The sequence below is a fragment of the Rhamphochromis sp. 'chilingali' genome (assembly GCF_963969265.1).
Source record: "Rhamphochromis sp. 'chilingali' genome assembly, chromosome: 3".
NCBI lineage: Eukaryota > Metazoa > Chordata > Actinopteri > Cichliformes > Cichlidae > Rhamphochromis > Rhamphochromis sp. 'chilingali'.
Window position 1 is genome coordinate 14,169,376 of NC_137931.1, and position 21,548 is coordinate 14,190,923.

Here is a 21,548-nt window from a genome sequence, read left to right on the forward strand (position 1 = left end):
AAGCTCCTTTGACCACAGCTCCTTTTCTTTTCTTTTTTTAATAAAGTGCATTCAGGCGACTGTGTTGTGATTTAGCGCTTTATAAATAAATTGAATTATCATTTATTTTCACTCCTGTCCTTGTCCCTGACCATTTCCAGAGGAATATTAATCAATATCACCAATTTGTACAGAGGTCATTAGAAGAGAGGTACAACAGCCAAGGTTTAGGGGTGCATTTCAACCAGTGGTGTTGGGTATCTTATCAAAATTGATTGAATTATAAACGCAGAAAAGTACCGTTAGATTCTGATCCGCCATGCAATACAAACAGGAACGCATCTGATTGGCAGCAGTTTAATTTTCCATCATCACACTGAGCCCAAACACACTGCCAAGGCAATAAAAGTATACCTGGATAGAAAAACCTAATCAGTCATTGATTTTTTTCGTCTCCAGAGTCTGAGCCTCGATATTATTGAAGCAGTGCTGGATAATATTGACAGAAAGCAGAACAAAAGACAGCCAACATCCCAAGAAAGAGCTTAAAATGTCATTCGAGAAGCTTGGGGAACCATTCCTGAGGACTGCTTAAAAAATTAGAAGAAATAGAGGCTGTGATGAAGAATATAGCTGGTGATACATGATATTGACTTTCAAGCTCTTTATAACTGTACAGTCCTTGTTTTTGGCTTATATGCTATATTTTCATGTTTGCTTGCACGTATAAATAAATTAAAAAAAATATATATTATTGTGGTTTTATTTTGAAACGCTTCCCGGAAGTGCCATCGTAACTGAGCATTTAACAGTGTTTTGCTAAGATTGGAGAGTCACATCTTGAACTATTTTCTTAGATTTCGTTGTGTATCAAGGCGAAAAATAACATTGGAAACAGTTTTGGTTTGGGCCTAGATTCCCCGCGGACATATAGCGACATGCATATTCTAAATTTAAAACTAATATCAGCTAATTGTTAGCTATTTAAAGCCCTTAGCACGAATATCCATCAATAGGCAGCTAACAAGCCTAGCTAAAGAATTAGCTTTTAAGAAAATCTTAAAGCGGTGTTTTTGGACTTTTTGGACGTTTTATATTTGTAAGATAGTTTTTTGCTCATAATTATCGCTGTGATGTTTCTCCCTCCAACAATGCTTTAGCTGTGGTTTTTACCTCTTGGAAAGAAACAAGTTAAGCCTTAAGGTTTTCTGCAGTCTGCTTCTTCAGGTAACAGATAGCATGCTTTTTTTGTCACTTCTTGCGTGCTGCTGTTCATTTGATTGAGCCGAACAAGAAATATTAACCAGTTATAGCAGATGGTATGGGTCACATAAAAAAATAACGAGCCTTAATCGTCCCCTTTTCTTGTTTAGGACTCAAATATGACAGCTCCCCTGCGCAGTTTGGAAATTTCAGAAGCTGAGATTATTACAAACTCGTGTGTGTATATATATATATATATATATATATATATATATATATATATATATATATATATATATATATATATATATATATATATACACACAATTGTGCTCCTTTAACAGTATTGTTTCTTCCAAAGAACACACCTCAGCCATGATGTGGATGTGTGTTACTGTCTTCCTGCTGTGGATGAGGTCGGGACGGTGCACAGACAAGGCCAACACTTCAGACCTGATTGAATACACAGCTGCGGACTTTTATGAGAAATTGCATTCTGGGAAGATGATGTTCATCTATTTTGAGCATCAAGGTAGGCCGCTCACTGCTCATGCTATCTCAGCTGTGCTGCTGTATATTTGTCATAGGTCCCACGCTCCTCATTATCAGGCTTGTGATGTGAAACATGCAAGCGTGCTGAACAAGTGTATTTTGATGAGTTCAACATGCTAATGAAATTAGCAGCCATGCTGACGTGACGTCAGTTTACTGAAATAAGGAGCTGTGCGGCATTTTTGCAGGAGAGCCATCTCTTCTACATGAAGAGATGAAGAAGAGCTTTGCAGAGATTCTAGATGATGCTGGAGGGTTAAAAAGACCAAAATGACTACCAGAACATCAATGTGTTGTTTCTGGCTGTGCATAAATAGTGAGTGACATTCTGTCTGCTAGGGCCCTATTCCAGGAAGCAGGATTAGCTAACATCTCTGGGTTTGCTTTCACCATAAATAAGGGAAACTCTCGCTTTCTGTTCCAGAAAGACGATTAAATTAAATTCTGAGTCAGTTGCCAGGGTAACAGACTCTGTGAACTAGACCTGCTGGCAGGCTTAGTTCACAGAGACAGTTTCTCTCTGACTCCTCCCCTCCTGAACCAGGTGACTGATGCTTTGATTCCATTCCAAGGTAATAAAGTTGCTGTCAAAGCTCATGTTATGTTTTTACAGACACAGAAATACCAGTTTTACGGGAGTTTGCTGTTTTGTGTACTTAACATGAACACTTTCCCAGTTATTGAGTCATAAATATATAAGGACAGAGACAGCGATCACGTTTATTCATAACCAGCTCACAATCAATTCTGTAGAGTCCACAACTCTAACTCTGTGTGTGGGCAGTACTGCAAACATTTACTGTATGTTACACACTGATCAATGATCAATTATTAGTCGTGCTGTAATCGGTCACACTAATGGAAAACTGTCTGTCACAGCTGGATCTTGCAAATGATGTGTACTTTTGAGTGAAGCTGAAATGACTTTAAGGCTCTAAACTGAATCAAATGTATTTAGAGTGACGTTTTCAAAGCAGCTACAGTCTGATTGTAATCCAAACACATTTAATGTTGAAATGTGTTCACAGATTGAGATTCAGTCATTAAATGATGTCAAACAACATTTTTTTTTAAGGTTTAGTTTTTTAAAAGTTCAGTTTAATAAAAAAAATTAAATCTTTAATACATGTGAATGTGTAGCATAAGATGAGTAAGAGAAAATTCATCATACATTAAAACGTGTGGATTCAGATTAATGGAAAGCAGTCCGTGTCTGAAAGGCGTTTCTCTTTGTCGCCTCCTCTGTTTCCAGTCTCTCCGACCATCTCTCTGTTCCTGGTGGAGTTGGAGAAGTCTGTTGAAGCTCTTCAGGATTATGGAGTACTAGTTGGTAAGGTAAGTGTAGACCCCTGTGAGCACTGCGCTTCATCAGTCATTGAAGTTGATGTTGAATCACTTTTTTGTCGTTGCTTTTTAGGTGAACTGTAACAAAGAGCTGGTTTACACGTACTGCGCAGAGGAACAGCTGCTGCACACTGCTTTTTTGTTCAGGTGAGTTGTAAAGTCTCAGTATGTGTTCATTCTAAAATGACCAGAACATGGAGGGGCAGCCAATCAGAAGAAAGATGTTTTAAAGGATGGGCAAAGTGAACTAAAATAGCTTGTTTCTGAGCGTGGGTGAAGTGGGACCTACAGCAGCCAAAGCACAATAAGTGACGGTTATTTTAAAGTGTGAATCATGCTAAGCTACAGTAACAGAATGGAAGAATAACAATTCAAGTCTGTAAATAAGGATAATAAATCTGCTGATTGTCTCTTTCTCTGTGATTTCCAACTTAATTCACTGGCATTTGTTCACACTGGGAAGTGATGTTCACATTTAATGTAAAAATTGGTGTAATTTAGCTCTGTGTTTGAATTTGATCTCTGACTCATCAAGAAAGAAAAGACGTAGCTTCCCTTCAACCTGATTCCTGACTCCATGAGCAATCAGATCCCAACTCTGTTGGCTGTGTTAAACAGGCAAAGTTATTCCACCAAACTATATCTAACTGGTCTCTCCCCCACTTCAATTTCTGTTGCTCCTCAGTATGAAAATATCTGCTGCCACCTGTTGGCATCCACCCTAAATGCTCTGCATCAGAGTCCAGAGGAAGTTTTAACTACATGTTGGAAGGGCTACTGCTCATATTAATGAAAACTTTACTCTCATTGTATTTCTAACAATCAACACAAAAGGTATTATCCTGGCTATCATCACTGAGATACACTATTACCTACTCCCCTAATATATAGTAATGAAGTGGACAAAGTATTATGGAAACTGAAATGTAATGCAGTAAACTTCTTAACAGCTTCCCTTTAAAACTAGAATTTGTAACTGTAAAAAAACATTCAGTGTCCATAAAGTTTCATCAATGACTTTCAACAGCAGTGAGAATAAAAACTGAACATTATAACCTTCATGAGGGTTTTTGTGTCTGCATGGTTGCAATCTCGTTGAATCTGCCCTTGTCTTTCTGTTGCTAGAGGCGGTAAGGAGTTCTTGAGTTTTGATTTGGACACTATCTTTGACGTCAACTCGATAGTCTCCGAAGTCTTGTTGTAAGTAAGGCTTATGCTCTGTGTTGTAGAGACCTTTGTGAAACTTTAACTTTTGAACCCTTTAGGATCACATACATTCAGATGATCCACTGAGATTGAACCAGAACCAAAGTCACTCATTATTTTTTGTCTTTTGGTGAGCTTTGTTGGGGGAAAAAATGAAAGGAGGGAGCCAAACGTGTACTTCTGGCATTTAACTGAAGACGGCTTTTCTCTTCCAGCGCCATTCTACGTGATGAGATAAAGTATGTCCACACAGACGCTGACCTCCTTGCAATGGAAAAGGCAGCCAGAGGGAAGAAAGACATTGTGCTTGGTTATGTTTGCAGTCTGGGAACACAAGGTATGGGAAGAAGGACAGGAAGGATAGTAATTAATGTAAGGCTGGGCAGTTAATTCAAAAGGAATCAAAACGGACAATCACAATCTTGCCCGTGTCTGTTATTTTTGTTTCTTTGTTTTTCATTTCTGTTAATACTTATATAAACTATAAAACATACCGTTTGTGTTGTCACATGACTCAGAGCGTAATTCGAACACTGAGCCGACTGTAAAACTCCAGCAGATGGTGATTCTACATTGCCCACAGGTGCGAGTGTTGTCCGTCTCTCTGTGTTAGCCCTGCGACAGGTCACCAGCCTGTGTATGTGTATGCATAATCATTCATCGATCAAAATTCAAAATCATGATGTTAATTTGAGGTCATATCACCAAGTCCTAAATTAAAGATGGTAAACTTTTTAGTAGCTACTCATAGGTTTGATCGTACTTTGTAAGACACACATTGTCCCAGTGATTGATTAAATGTATCATCTTTGTTTGTTTTTTCTTAAGAGCACAGATCGATTATGGAGACGGCCTATGTGTATGGATCCAAATATCAGTTTATTCTCATAACAGGAGGACCCGTGTTGAAGCACCTAGGGTATGTTCTTTTTGGCCTTTCTTTGTGTACAGAGCAGGAGTCAATGACAACACTTGTACCTGGGAAGTATTCACAGCGCTTCACTTGTTCAGCATCTTGTCATGATACAGCCTTCTTTCAAGTTAGATTAAATTCAGTTTTCAACTAAAACATTCTACACACAATACCCCATAATGACAAAGTGACATTAGTTCGCTTGAATTTCTTGTAAATGTATTTAAAAAAAACCACACAAATATAACATGTACATAAGTATTTTTACAACTTGATTGGAGTCCACCTGTAGTAAATTCATTTGGATGTCATTTAGAAGACACACCAAGCACAAACCAAGCCGCAAAGTTCAAGGAACTGTCTGTAGACCTCTGGTGCAGGATTGTATAAAGGCACAGATCTGGGGAAAGTCCCAATGAGCACAGAGGGTTCAGGGTAGAAGGGCCTTAGGCTATGTCCACACTAATGCGCTTTGAAAACGCATCTTTAATTCTCACTCGCTTTTGCAACTTTGTACTTTTGTGTTACTCACAGCAACAACTCCACCTCATTGTTAGTCCATTTAAAAAACTCAGTGCTTTTCCTCAACATTTTACTGCGACGTTTCAAAGAGCTGGAAAGTAAATAAACGGCAGACAAAAATGAGGCAGGTCGAATCGTCTTGCTTTTCCCGCATGCACAGGACTGGAACATAAGCGTTTTCGGACGTTTCAATGTGGACGCAGAACTCTGTGAAAACGACTGAAAACACTAGTGTGGACGCGGAGCGTTTTTCAGACGAAAACACTGTTTTCAAATCTATCCGGGCTAGTGTGGACGTAGCCTTAGTCAGGGACGTAACAAAGAACACAATAGTTGCTCTGACAGAGCTCCAGGAGAACCTTCCAGAAGGACAACCACTTATGCAGCACTTCAGTAATCAGGCCCGTGTGGTAAAGTGGCAAGATGTAAGCCACTGCTCAGTAAGAGACACATGACAGCCTACGTGTAGTTTGCCAAAAGGCACCTGAAACAAAATTCTCTGGTCTGATGAAACAAGGACTAACTTTGGTTTGGCCTGAATACTGTGGGCCGTGTCTGAAGGAAACCAGGCATCACTCATCACCAGGCCAATACCATCCCTACGGTGAAGCATGGTGGTGGCAGTATCATGCTGTGGGAATGGTTTTTTGGAGCACGAACTGGGGGACCAGCTATGTACAGAGACATCCTTAATGATAACCTGCTGAGTTATCATCCAACAGGACAACAACCTAAACACACAGCCAAGATAACAAAGAAGTGGCTTCAGGACCTCTCTGTGAATACCTTTGAGGGGCCGGCCAGAGCTCAGACTTAACCCGATTAACCCGATGGCTGTGCACCAATGCTCCCCATCCTGCCTGAGAGGAGAAACTCCCCCCAAAAAGTGTTTCTTGTTGCATCATACTCAAAAATACTTGAGGCTGTAATTTTGCCAAAGGTGCTTCAGCAAAGTATTGAGCAAAGGCTGTGAAAAATTGTGTACATTTAGTTTTGCTTTTAATTTTTAATGCATTTGCGAAAATATAAATCAAATGTTTTTCACCTTGTCATTATCGGGTATTGTGAGTAGAATTTTTCAGGTGATAAATGAATTGAATCCAGCTGGGGATAAGGCTGTAACATGACAAAATGTGGAACAAGTGAAGCGCTTTGAATATTACGTAACACAACATAGAAAAGAAGAAGCTGAGATTGAGGCTCTTTGCAAAGTGTCCTACAGCTGTGCAGCAAATGTAGTTCCAGCTACAGCAGCTCGTGTGATATTTACTGAAAGTTTAAGATGACAGCTGATGTCTCTGCTGTGGCCTTGTGACCTCAGAGATACATGCTCAAAACCTTAAACTCACATGGCGTGAAAACCAAAGGGACTGTCATTCGAAACAGGCTTTTAACATACCCAGGATAATTTTTGCTTTTCTGGTCTGACTCCAAATACTTGGGAGAAAATATGAAAAGTCTGACATCCTGCTGGAAATGCATAGACAAACACACAAGTGTGGATACAAAGAAAAGGATTCATGTAATTTCTCATGTTATAAACTAAAGACCCGACAGTATGAAAGTGTTTGATGTTAGTCTGTGTTTTCAGGAAGTTGTCTCTGTGTGTCTTTCAGTGTAAACGAATCGTCTCCTTCGTCTCGAGTGTGGTTCCTCCACTGCAGAGTTCACAGTGGGTTCATGACCCCAATGACCTCTGAGCGCTGCCCTTTGACCCGCATGAGGAAACCCCTATCCACCTTAAGCCTCCACTCCTTCCTGCAGCTCATGGAGGCTCCACTAGTTGTAAGCTGGTACAGGATTACTTTGTAAATTAATGCAAAATTTATCAGGTTATTTGGCGTATAAAATGTCATCGAGCTGTTGGCGTCGTGCGAACAGAGTGAAGTTCATGGTTCAGTTTTCTTTGCGTTAGCTGACTTGACAAAACCCCAGTCAGAGATAAGGGTTGTTATCAGTGTTCTTTCTGCTTTAGGCTCAGTGTCTGTGCTCATTTGGTGATACAGATCTATGCAAATAAGACAAGACAGCGGTGCTGCAGTTGGTTGTTAATCTTCTCAATTTCTGATCTTCACAAACATGCCAAAAAAACAGAATACTGTCTTGAGTTGTTTAAGTGTTTTATTTCTCAGTGCCCTCTCATTCCTGCTGTTTGTTACTAATGTGACAGCTGCACATCAGCGCTCTGCCACCTCAGATACATTAAAATATTTAGTCAGTGTGTTCAATCTCCCACAAGCTCATAGAGGAAAAATTGATAACGCTTTATTTGTTGCCAGGTCAAAGTGAAATTTATTTTAATAAACGAAGATTATTGGCAAGAAGTGGCCAACAGATGTAACTGATCACTTTTCTAATCTGATCTCTGTTAGGTGCAATTCCAGCTGCTGTAACTCTTTGGCTGGGCTTCAATCAGTGGCATTAGTAAGGTACGGTTTAACAACTTTCATGTATAAAGTGTATTTCTTCAGCAATGAGTCTTTATAGCTCTAAAGCAGGGATGTCCCCGCCGTAGTACATTTTCCAGTTGACCGGATTGGACACTTTGGCAGGTCATTTCTAGCCCCCAGGCCTCACAGTAGGCATCCCTGCTCTAAAATATATTTTAAGTGAAAGATTCGGTGAGAAGCTGGGCTTCAGCATAAGTTACCACAGTGATTTAGCAAGGGTAAAATAGACCAACCTTCATGACACTGACAACTAAACTAAACTAACCTGTTAAACTCAGCGGTCCAAAACAAAAGAGCAAGATCAAAAAGAAATTCAGGAGTTCAGTCATTAAGAAGCAACAAGAGTGTATGAAATGATGCAAGAGACAAAACTACTGATGTGTCTCTAAGTGGAGATGTTGCTGATGGGGCTAGCGAACATAAGAAAAAGGAGAACACAGCCTCCTGTTCTCTTTGTGTATAGTAGTCACATATCGTGACGTTTCTTTCAGTTACCTGTAGGCTGACGTTTCTGAGGTGCGAATAAAAGTTGGACTTACTCGATGCTTCCTGTAAAAGCAGCTTTAATAACAATATAAGACTCACTACGCAAGCTTCTTCACAGTTCACAAGTCAAGTCAATTTAGTTTTATAGTGTCAAATCATAACAAATGCTTTATATTGTAAGCTAAAGATCCTCCAGTAATACTGAGAAAACCCAACGATCAGATCACCACCTATGAGCAAGCACTTGGCGTCAGCGGGAAGAAAAAACACCCTTTTAACAGGAACACAGCATATTAGATCATGTGGTTATTGTGCTGTCATTGCAGCTGTGTTTTGTAAGTAGACCTTTAGAAAAAAGCAACGTACAACTTACCAAATTTACAAAAAAAGTAACCATGAGCATGTTGTGCACAAAGAGCCACCCTACCACCAGGAGTAGAATCTCTTAACACTTTGTGTCTCTTCCTTACCAGACCGAGGTGTACGACGACCCCTCCTCAGTCCAGCCCCCCCAGTTCCCCTACCAGCAGACTCCCCAGGTCTTCCTCTTCTCTCATCCCGCAACCGAGCACCTGGACCTCGATACGGCCACCACGCTGGCCTGGAGGCTGCGAGGCCTCGCCCTGCTGCTGCTTGTACACAGGTGTGCAACAGCTCCAGCTACGTGTACGAGCATGGATATGAAGACATTAAGATAATTTCTTTTATGGGTTTGTGTGTTTCCAGGCAGAGCCCTGCAGTGAAAACCCTTGATGAGTACAATGCTGCTTACAGGCTGCCTGAGAAGGTGTGACTCTAACATGGCACGAGATAATACACAGAATGAGAGTACCTGTTATTCTTACCCACGTTTTTGTTTGTGTGTGTGCACCTCCAGAGTTTAGAAGTAAAGTATTTGACCTTAAACAGCCTCGATGAGGTGTTGGTGCTGTTCGCAGATCAAGAAAAAGATGAAGAGGAGGAGGAGGAGGATGAAGAAGACAATGAAGGTGTGGATGACGATGAGGAAGATTCACATTTTGGTAAAGGGACTCAAGAGTGAAAGAAGCGTGAAGAAAAGGAAGAATGAGAACAGGAGATTAACTTTTTTGTGTCTGCATCTGTCTCCAGGCAAGCTGGACGATGAAATCGCAGCAGCAGTTTTTGAAAACAGAGGCACCTTATTGGACATGGATTCAGTTACCCAACTGACGTCTGACAACTTTCACAGTGCAGTAGCACAGAGTGGCCTCACAGTGGTGCTCTTCTACCTCAAATGTAAGACAGAGTCGCTGCTTTAGAGGCGTCTTGGCACTTTAGGCAGTTAATACAACAAATTCAGTATTTACCAGGAAAGAGAAACTACATGTATAGAATCATCAGAAAAATCTGATATAAAACTCTAACAATGTTGCTCATTTACCGTACTTCTAACAGTCTTTATGAAGCCTTTTTCCTCCCCATGGAAGTTATACTTCTACCACCATATTTACTGTTTTGGAATTCATCTCTTTCATATAATGTCTCTTATATGAACCAGGCATACTTTATGTTTAAAAAAAAAAAAAAAAGTTTTCCTCTTGAACATGAAATGCAAGTAAATTGCAGTTTCTGTTTTCTCCCACCAGGGGATGCTGTTTCAATGGCTTTTCTCAGCTCTTTCATTGAAGTTGCAGAGAGACTTGCAGGTAAACAAGCAGTTTTTTTGGGGGGGGGGGCTATGTTTCCACTGTTTATTTTAGCAGACGTCAAAACAGAGATCTGTATTTGAACAGAAGAGTGTTTGGATGGCAGTACCACGTCAGTTATGACTCCTATTATTGTGCTTTACAGTTTGTCTAAATTTACAAAAGATGAAACCCCCTTGTGAACCAACATACAGTCGTCTAAATCCATGTACTGAATGAATTGCCCTTTTGCCTTAACCACAAAGGATTGTTATCTAGGCAGATGTAATATTCAGGCCTCATTTGCACATTTCAAAACTTGATTAATAGCAACAATGGATAGAAAATTCACTCATCAACACATGATTTGCTCTCACTGACCTTAAGACTCAGAGGTCAATGAAGTTCAGATGAGTGTGGTCGACTGCAGCGAATGGACCGACCTCTGCGCCGCTCAGCCAGGCAGTGCTGTCCCCTTCCAGCCAATCACTGCCTTTCCCAGTGTCTTGCTTCTTCACCCCCAGCATCCGGCCCAGCACTTCAGAGGAATGCTGGGTAGTGAGTCACTACATCGCTTCATCATGATGTGAGAAAACATGAATATAACTTTGAAGTCATATATAAGCCTTTAACCTCAGTCGGGTCCAAATCAAGGACTGATGAAATAGCAGTTAGTGTACTTGTACAATCCTTTCCCTTTAACCTGAAATAGAAATGGAGGTGTGTTTAGTCTTGTAGCGCTGTCTTTTTAATGTCAGTCTACTTACATGTACACGTGTGTTTGTGTGGACTTGATTTTTTTAACCAGAAGCCGTGTAGCTTCTCCTGTTCGTCTGTCCACTCTAGAGGAAGCGCAATCATTCCTTCTGGAAGTGCCTCATCCTGAGCTAGCAGGGTACCAGCTTGACAGAGTTGTGGGATTGTTTGAGGCCCAGACACAAACAGGTAAGATGTTGTTATTGTGCATTGTTGTTGCAAGGGAAGCCTCAGTGCAAATGCTAAACTTCTATTAGTTATGGTTATACTACTAAGGAAGATCTCCCAGTAGCTGCAATCAAAACAAGAACTTTTAAGGGAGTGGGGGAGAAATACTTGGAGGTGTTTTGTAGCTGTTAATTAACACTTTTGTCTGTACTCATTCACATTCAAAGCTATCTCAATGTTAGCATTGTGTTTACAGTAACAGAGTAGGTGTAATCAGCTAATACTTACTCTGGCTAATATATAAAAGATACATTTAGCTACTGTGACCTCTGTTGGTTTGTGAACTCCTGTTTTAAAGCGATGAGATGAGTGTTTTTACTGTTGCTATCTTGGTGTTTGGAAAGTGGGGGTGATAAATAAGGGGCAGATCACTACACATGATCACTATATGAATGGGAGTGGTAAACAATCGAGTGGGAAAGTAGCTGTCTGTCTGCTTTGTCACAATAAATTCAATTTCATTTATATAGCACCAAATCACAACATCAGTCATCTCAAAGTGCTTTATATTGTAAGGTAGACCCTACAATAATAGATACAGAGAAAATATACTAGATACTGGAACCAATGAAGGGAAGCTCTCTCTTTCATAGGAGCTACAGTATTGAGAGTCGTACGTAATGAGGAGGTAAAATTATTAACAAGATAATCTTCCAGAAGGAAGTCGCCCAGGATTTTCACATTGATATCACTGAGGCTGCTTGCTTGGTGCATCCACTGCGACAGTTGAGCGATCGGTCAAAATAAATTGCAGTGTGAGTGTTCATGGTAATGTGGAAATATATCACCTGATCTAACAATGCAGCTCGTTGTTGTGCTTTCATTCAGTTCTGGACAACACAAACGAATGAGTTCAGATTCTGCTCATTGTTGATTTTAGTCTTTTCCTCTTTGTTATTTTAAATAGACGGTGTGTTTCCAGTATCTTGTATTACTTACTCTTTCTTTCCAAATTTTTCTTTATTGCCATGTTTAGCAGCGTTTACCGAAGCAGCAAAGTCCCTGAGAGGAGACGCACTGACTGGACTGCTGACAGATGAACTGGCAGAGAAATGGTACGAGCTCTACCATTTCAAGGTTGAGGCAATTTGGCAAACTGCTTCTTCGAGTTTAAAGTCCTAAATTACTGGAAGTTTTGAAAAACACACTGTAGCTGAAGTTTGAAAAGCACAAAATATAGTTCCATGAGTTGTCTGTTTTTCCTAACTTTGAAATGTAGGATTTCCAATTGCTTTTAAAGGCTTTAGGAGATGGACAGTTAAGCAGTTTGTTTTTGAGGGGTGGAAATCCTACATGTACCTACTATAATCCAACCTGGCTTTGGAAAGACGCTTTAATCAGTGTTGTAGTTACATTTTGTAAAGGTTTAGACATACCTGTCATTAAAAACTTAGCTGTGATTCTAATGTTTAATATTTAAACTTTAACCATTTAAAATATTGTTTATTAGTTTTACTTATATTGTGCGTGTGCGTGCGTGCGTGCGTGCATGTTGACTATGCAGGGCTGCAGACCACACTGTAGACCTTCCCGCAGTGTTAGTGTTTCCATCTTGGAGGACACACACTCATCCTTTCACACTGCCTGCCTCCTCGTCTGCTGAAGAGCTGCTCACACACATTAACACTGCGCTGCTCCACCCAATGGTAAACCATAGTGTGTGTGTGTGTGTGTGTGTGTGTGTGTGTGTGTGTGTACACTTGTCTTTATCATTTTTTGCAAAATTAGTCACAAATTCAAGTTGGATGACTTGTTTCAATGCAATCATCCAGTCAGGAATAGTGAGTGAATAACTAAGTCCAGCTTGATTTTAATCACTATAATCCGTCCGTCTTCTTCCTCTTATCTGGGGCCGGGTCGTGGGGGCAGCAACTTAAGCAGAGAAGCCCAGACCTCCCTCTCCACGGCCACCTCTTCCAGCTTCCGAGAGATATAAACTCTCCAGTGTGTCCTGGGTCTGCCCCAGGGCCTTGTCCCAATGGGAGATGCCCAAAACACCTCACCCAGGAAGCGCTCATGTTGCTCATGGAGGAGCAGCAGCTCTACTCTGGGGCCCTTCTGGGTGGCTGAACTTCTCACCCTATTTCTAAGGGAGAAGCCAGCCACCCTTCGGAGGAAGCTCATTTCCACTGCTTCTATCCGCAATCTCGTTCTTTCGATCACTACCCACAGCTCGTGACCATAGGTGAGGGTAGGGACATCGATCGGCCAGTAAAGTGAGAGCTTTGCTTTTACACTCAGCTCTCTCTTCACCACGACGGACCAGTACAGTGTGTCCGCTTCACTGCAGCCGCACCAATCTGTCTGTCGATCTCCCGCTCCCTTCTCCCGTCACTCTTGAACAAGTACCCGAGATGCTTAAACTCCTCCACTTGGGGCAGGAACTTGTCCCTGACCCAGAGTGAGCACTCCACCCTTTTCTTGGCCTTTGAGGACCTCCTTAATCCCACTTGAAAATACATTACAATACAATATACAATTCTTGGATGTTTATAAAAGCCACTATGGCGTGTTCATAGTATCATAGTCTCAGGTAATGGGCTTCACATGTGGTTTAGTTACGGCTTTCCAAATACAGAGGTCATGCCAGGTCAGAGTAATGCTTCGGTAATCCTTGATGGATGATAAGATGGGTTAAGGGTCTGATTCCTGCTGTGGAAATGCTTCCATGGAGCTTGGGATCAAAAGTCCAGTCAATGACACATTCTCCCCTCTGGCTGTGCTGATGACCTCACACCAATCAATCACAGAATATGACTTGATACAATGAGTTAAATGGAGACATTAACACTTGCTTCTGTGTTATTTATGATGGTGAGAGAGTGACCTGGACTGAAATGTGTCATATATAATTCAAGGAGAATTGCACCCTCAGAAAAATCCCTGCTAGTGTTAAAAGCTGCTGACGGGACTGATGAGGCGCTTTGTTTTATATCTCTTTGTTTCCTTTTAACTGTACAGAATTCGGAGAGTATTTAAACAGAAACGTGACAGTAATTTGTGTCAGTTATAGTAGATTGCACAGGTCAGCATTAAATCAGATTTGTGCATTGTCAGCAGATGACTCGCAGTACCGTCCACTCTCATGGATACGTTTATTTTGCAGTCGCAGCCTTGTACTCGTGCTCTGCTTAGTAAATCTTTATCACTTAATATTGGCTCAGCCATCTCACTATTTAATTGACAGACCCTCTTAAAATTCCACCTGCAGTTTTCTTCACAGGAAGTAAACAGCTGCTTCTAACATGCTTGGTGCTGACCTTTGTAAGCAGGTTTTCTGCAGGATGTTGCAGGTGCAGCAAAAACCAGTGATGTGTAAACTTTGGATAATTAGCCGAAACTCAAGATTTGTGCTGATTGTGTCAAAGTCAAACCTTCTCTTTTTCATTTGGGATGTTGTTCATTTCACTGGCCTGTGTTTTATCTGGTTTGTAGTGTGATGACTGAGTTTGTGAAAATGCAGATATTTGAAGTCTTTGTGTTATTTGGCACTTCTTCGTCCTCTTTTCATGATTTCTATCCCCAGCCTGAGCTGACTGTAGAAAATCTGCCATCCTTCCTCTTGCTGGGCAAAGCCCTACTCCTTCTGTTTGTGGGAGAGGAGGAGGACAAGATTGGGCGAAGGCAGATCCAGGCGCTGGTGAAGGAGATGAGAACATTAGTAGAGTCGGAAGGGGAAACGATGGAGCGATATTTGGCCTGCTGGATCCATCTGTACGTTTCTGTTTCTGCTTATTTGCTGCTCTATTTTTCCATCGTGTACACAATCCAAAATCCCCACTTTTTTATTTATACTTTTTTTTAAAATATATTTTGTTTTAGTGGACGCACTCCAGCTGGTATGTCCGTCCTGGGGTCATACGTAGGCTCTATGCCCCCTCTTCCTGCACTAGTCCTCACACACTTGCCCTCTGGAGACCAAATATACCAGTACCCACCCAACACCCCCATAGTGGCTTCCTCAGTCCTTCACTGGCTGCAAAGGGTCGAGGATGGTACTGAGTCACCAACAGGTAAGGAGGAGAGAAGAGAAAGCTTAAAGCTGAGTTTACAATCCCATAAATTCCAAGACAGCTATGCTATACAGCTATAATTCTGCCTTATTACAGACAGTTAATGAACCGGTCACTCTTAAAAGCAGAATTGAGAGTAGAAATGTGCAAGATTACCTTAAAGATTGAAATCTTTAAGGTAATGTTCAGGTCACCTTAGTCTGGATGGAATTTCCAGTCAATAAAAAATCAATAATAAACAATTCAACTATGCCTCAGATTTACCTTTAGCAGTTTGTAGATTCTAGTCACCTGGAATTTATTTGAGTTACAAGCACATTTTGAAAATCTCGCACAAAGTCATCAAATGAGACTGGATGCAACGACAAAAGCAGACATTGTGTGTGATTGTTGACTGACCTTTGTGATCAAGAGGCTGTCCTTCTGTCTATTTACATTTGCCTTTCTACATACAACAGTTAGTCTGAGAAATTACTTGTACTGGTGATATTTCTAAATGGAAATAATACCTGTGGTCAGCACATTCCCACCATAAAGACTGACTACACATTCAGCAGTCTTCTCTATCAGTGAGAGAACTGTTAATATAACTGTTGAACGTAGTTCAGATATGAAACCCGAACTATCTGGAGTCCTCTTTTAGCTCTGGAGTGTATAAAGGCAAGAGCCGAGATAAGATGCTGGTCTCCATCACTGAAATGCACAACGTTTAATTGATTCTCTGCACACAAACTGCAGACTAACAACCTTTTTACTAATGCAGCAGGACTTAAGGTTCTGTTTTTGACTTGCTGTAATCTTGTTTTAACCAAAACTCTTCTGCTGGATTGCAATGTATTCATTTTTACTATTCATCGATTTGGAAATGCTGTTAAACCTGTATTATGTTTGCAGACTCGCATTTAGTTTACAGGTAGCGATGGTTGTCATATATGAGTGAGTCCTAAAATTATTATTTGAAGTCATTTTATAAAAGTGAAAAAAGTTGTTGTGACGATTATAAATTGAACTTCAGGAACAAAAATGGTCTATAAATAAATAAAATTTTATTTAATTTATTTATAGAAATAAATAGAAGCAAAACTAAACACACTGAACATGGAACGCAAGACTATCAAAATAAACCAGGAAACACTAAGACACAGACTAACTCATAGCATGACACGGGAACTGAGAGGAAAGGACACACAAGGAAACAAGATGGATTAGGGAGATAACGGAGGAGATAACGAGGGGGACGCAGGAAAAGATAATGGAGACGAGACACAGAGAGTGAGAGGAGAGACATGACGGTCTGGGGAAACATGGGATAAAAATGACAGGCAGGGGAGGGATGAAATGAGACATAAGGAGGAGAACATGGGAAGAGAAAAGGGAAAGAAGACACAACGACACACACATAAACAGAGACACACAGAGAGGGACACAGAGGACAAAGACACAAGGGAAACCTAATAACCAAGGAGCTAAAACAGGACAACCTGGGCTATATAGAATAAACTCAAGAAGACTGGAGAAGTTAAGCCCGACTGATATATCGGCCAATATTAGCTATTTGCTGATATATTGTTATTGGCATTTAAAATGACTGATGAGTAAAGAAGACACAAACGAAATTGATGTTACAGCACTCTGACACCAGGTATCAACATTCCTGTGAAAATTCCTGTGTTTTACTTTCTAATCTTAAGACAAATATGCTTTTAACAATATGATTCATTTTAATTCTGTATGAAACTTCACATTATAATAAAATATTTTTGTTCTGTAGGTTTGCTGGATGAGGATAGCTGGCCACCTGCTTTTGAGTTCTATGACTTCTTGAAAATTATGGACATGCAGGAACCTGACTCTGCCCAGCAGCAAACTCCTAAGGAGGAGGAGGAGGTTAATGTGAAAGAACATGTAGTGGTAGAGGACATGACAGGTGACAATCGTCACGCTCACTCTGAACTCTGAACATCAGATGGAAAGAACACTGCTGATCTGATTTGTCTGTTTCTTTGTTTAAGTTTTCTTTTCTATTAATAATATACAGCTTAAATGTTGGGTTACTGAGTATTTAATGAGAGATTATTATAATAATGTAATAATAGTAATAATAATATTTTTGCCATTGTGTTTTAATGTGACATGCTGGCTATTAAACCTTTCAGTTGTTCCTGGATGTTATTTTTGGATTTTTTTTTTATTGAGACTGTTTCATTGTCTGATTTCTTACTGCTGTGATTTTGTGACTCTTTTAACTTTGTAGATGCATCTGATTGGCTGTTTTTGTTTGGTTTTGTTTTTAAAGCTGCTCATGTGCCAGTTAACTGAACTAATTATGTGTCAGTCAGTAAACTGTCCCTTAATTTCGTTGTAACTCATAAACCTTTGGAAAACAAAAAGTGTGTTTAACTATTTTTATGAACGCATTCATAAAAATGTGTTCATTCCATTCATTAACTCAAAAACCAGTCTTATGTGTTATCATCGTGTCATATCGTCTACTTGGTGAAACAAATATCTGTACCTTCGACAACATACGTTTTCAAAACAGACTCGTTACATTAGGTTCAGCAGTTTCATTTGTAGTGTTTATACTGAGGAGTTAAAGTGGGCTGGAAGGAGTGCAGGTGTCAGAATCTAGCTCGAGGAGGAAGCATGAAGACAGTGATGTTTATTTAGTTGCAGCTAATTTCAAATTCAGCGTTTCTATCAGCTCAACAAACACCAGCAAACACACAAACTCTGTGTGCAGTTTGTCACACTGTTTCTACTAGCTAAAGCTTCAGCTGCTGTATTTCCCAGGGACAGAACAGAGTGTGAGAACTTCACTCAGAGATGTAAGAAAAGACAGGACAGGAACAAGAGAGGTTAGATTTAAAGGATTACTCAGTGATGCCTGATAAACGGCAGATTTAAAGCTTACATATTTGCTAGGTATTTAATGGTTTCAGCTTAGTTTATTTTATCTAAAACTTAAGTGCACGGTCCCTGAGATTGACTCATACAGATCCCAGAGCACTCCAATGAAGTAATCAGTGAAGCTGATTACAGCTTAACAACCAGTACTGGGCAAGTTACCTTGAAAAAGTAATTAATTATATTTACTAGTTACTTCTTCAAAAAAGTAACTAAGTTAGTAACTGAGTTACAAGATTCTAAAAGTAATTAATTACTTGAAAAACAACTATTGCCTTACTTTAAAAAAATGTTTAACCCTCTGGTTATGTTATGTACAGTTATGTTTTTATTTTGACACACTGTATTGATCTAAAATCAGACAAAAAACATTAGATCCGATTAGAAAATGTTATATTTTTTACTGTTTCAACCACAAACATGTTTAATGAATCATATTTCATAACTTTAAATGCAAATATAAATGGTCAATTTTAAAATTAAATGCACAAGTTTTGCAAACCACAAAGTTTTTTGCAGCCATTTACCTTTCACCCCTTTTTCAATAAGATGCCACACAAATTATTTGTGGCACTCCAAAAATTTCTGTCCAGTATAAAGGAGAACATCACAGCCTGATACCTGCAGGTCTGACAGCAGCAGGTGCATCACTCCCGTTTCTACCTGGAGACAGCAGTCACCTTATTGTTCTGACACACAACACAAAACTATCCTCGACACTACACACTAACTACATAAGACAACACATTACAAACACGTTAAACGTCACAAATCTCTCACATCTCAAAACTCGCTCTCTTTCTTTTTCTGCTGTCTTTCTTTCTCTCTCTCTCTCTCTCTCTCTGTTGATAAATAGTAACACGACCGCACCACATTTTCTTCTTAGTAAGGGTAACGGCGTTGTAACGATAGGAATAGAAATTAGTTAGATTACTCATTACTGAAAAAAGTAACGCCGTCAGTAACTCCGTTACTTGTAACGCCGTTATTCCCATCACTCTTAACAACTGACTGCAAATCAACTCAAAACCAAAACAAACCATGAGAGGAAAACCAATAGGTCAGCAGGTAAGACGGGAACCACCTTCTAACATAATACAGCATGTGTGTTTTAGTAATAGCATTTTTACTTCAGCATAGCTGTGCACAGTTACCAGTTTGTCCTTGGAAAGTCCACATGAGTCCAGTTTTCATTCAGTCTTTTATTTATAGCATCTTTTAAGTGATGATATGGTCTGGGAATATATGTGAAGCTTGCTGTACTCATCAGTGAATGAAGAGCAAACAGTGTAGTACTATTGTCATGGGAACATGCATGTATTAATTTAGTGATTTATTAAATGTATAAATGTTATTATACTTGATTCTAATCAGATGCTGAGTCTTTTACGCTGATGGAAATGCAGATAACACCGATTTGATCTGTGACAAACTGAATGATTCGTCTCCTGTGCTCTTTTTAACAATGTTGCCTTTGACTGGTATATTTTTATGCTCTTTATACTGCAGATTTTTACGTCTCTCGAATAGTTAGTGCTAATAAGGATCATTTTCTATAGAAGAACACGGATATGATCAGTGAATTAGATTCATAGATGACCGCTAGATTAATTTGATGCTCAGTTACCCAACTGATGTCTGACAACTTTCACGGTGCAGTAGCACAGAGCAGCCTTACAGTGGTGCTCTTCTGCTTCTACTCGAAAGGTTTGCTTAGCAATTGTGAAAAACTTGAGGGACATAAAGTAGGGGATGCTGTGTTTATTGCTTAAGATAGCTCTTCCTTTTGTTTAAGCAAATTGTTAAAATTTAAATTGAGACATGTTAATTAAAGCTACAGAGGAGCACAGAAAACTACTGCATGTGTCATTCTGACAAATTTATTTTTCAGAAAGAAAGCAAAGAGCTGACCAGCTGAGTCACAGTGTAATGTATATGTTACAGCGTAATCAAGTGTTATTTATCATCAGATGATTTGCTCTCACTGACATTAAGAGTCAGACTTCACCGAAGTTGAGATGAGTGTGGTTGACTGCGGCGAATGGATCGATCTCTGTGGCGTTCAACCGGGCAATGCCATCCCCTTCCAGCCAATCATTGCCTTTCCTAGTGTCTTGCTTCTCCACCCCCAGGATTCGACCCAGCACTTCAGAGGTGGTCTATCCTTCAAGCTCGGGTCCTCTACCAGAGGCCTGGGAGCTTGAGGGTCCTGCGTAGCATCTTAGCTGTTCCTAGGAGTGCGCTCTTCTGCACAAAGATCTCAGATGTTGTTCCTGGGATCTGCTGGAGCCCCTGGAGCTCTTCTCCAAGCCCTTGGTATTTCTCGAGCTTCTCGTGTTCCTTCTTCCTTCTTCATATATCCAATCAGGAATAATGACTGAATAATTAAGTCCAGCTTGATTTTAATCACTTGAAAATAAATCGCTATAAATTATTGGCTTTTTATACTGGCTTTTATTATTATAAAAGCCAGTATAGCATGTTTATAGTATGTCTCTGGTAATGGGCTTCACATGTGGTTTCGTTACTGCTTTTCCAATACAGAGGTCATGCCAGGTCGGAGCAATGCTCCGACCTGGCATGGAAACAATCAATACAGATATTGCTCCATAGGTCAAGTTCGACTCTCCCTTTGAGTGTTTGTGGAATGTTGAAATGTGGGCGCTTGTCTTTTTTAGTGGTACTGTGAGGGAAAATATGATGTATGATAAGTCAAAGGAGCTTGCAAAGAAAAGCGTCTGGACTTCTTTGAGTTGCTTGAAGACGTTTCACCTCTCATCCGAGAAGCTTCTTCAGTTCTAAGGTCAAATGGTGGGGACTCTCCACCATTTGACCTTAGAACTGAAGAAGCTTCTCGGATGAGAGGTGAAACGTCTTCAAGCAACTCAAAGAAGTCCAGACGCTTTTCTTTGCAAGCTCCTTTGACTACGATGACCTGGATGACTGAGAACCTTCACAGACAGATGTATGATAAGATGGGTTAAGGGTCTGATTAGTGCTGTGGAAATGCTTCCATGGAAATTGGGATTAAAAGTCCAATCAATGACACATTCTCCCTTCTGACTTGAGTTAAACGAAAACATTAACACTTGCGTTATTTATGTGTTATTTATAGTGGTGAGAGAGTGACCTGGACTGAAATGTGTCATATATAATTCAAGGAGAATTGCACCCTCAGAAAAATCCCTGCTAGTGTTAAAAGCTGCTGACGGGACTGATGAGGCGCTTTGTTTTATATCTCTTTGTTTCCTTTTTACTGGAATTTGGAGAGTATTTAAACAGAAACGTGACAGTACAAATATGCAATGCATATCGTGCAAATGATAGAGAAAACAAATTTGTG

General features: G+C 40.0%; 1 protein-coding gene across 3 annotated transcripts; it reads left to right on the forward strand.

The window, feature by feature from the left end:
* Positions 1–772: 772 nt before the first annotated feature.
* On the forward strand, positions 773–17,761 carry txndc16 (thioredoxin domain containing 16). Of its 3 annotated transcripts, none has more exons than XM_080877995.1 (20): positions 773–1,206; positions 1,544–1,714; positions 2,987–3,069; positions 3,152–3,225; positions 4,204–4,278; positions 4,500–4,621; positions 5,113–5,203; positions 7,336–7,504; positions 9,129–9,298; positions 9,382–9,442; positions 9,533–9,677; positions 9,766–9,912; positions 10,263–10,322; positions 10,689–10,887; positions 11,110–11,246; positions 12,265–12,340; positions 12,790–12,931; positions 14,812–14,999; positions 15,108–15,298; positions 17,070–17,761. In XM_080877995.1, the coding sequence occupies exons 2-20, from the start codon at positions 1,558–1,560 to the stop codon at positions 17,255–17,257; spliced, it is 2,475 nt and encodes an 824-aa protein (XP_080734121.1). In that variant the 5' UTR covers positions 773–1,206; positions 1,544–1,557; the 3' UTR covers positions 17,258–17,761. The 3 variants fall into 3 exon arrangements, with proteins under 3 accessions (XP_080734121.1, XP_080734122.1, XP_080734120.1); XM_080877996.1 differs by having other exon boundaries at positions 9,533–9,644; positions 12,262–12,340; XM_080877994.1 differs by having other exon boundaries at positions 12,262–12,340; positions 17,070–17,758.
* The last annotated feature ends 3,787 nt before the right edge of the window (positions 17,762–21,548 follow it).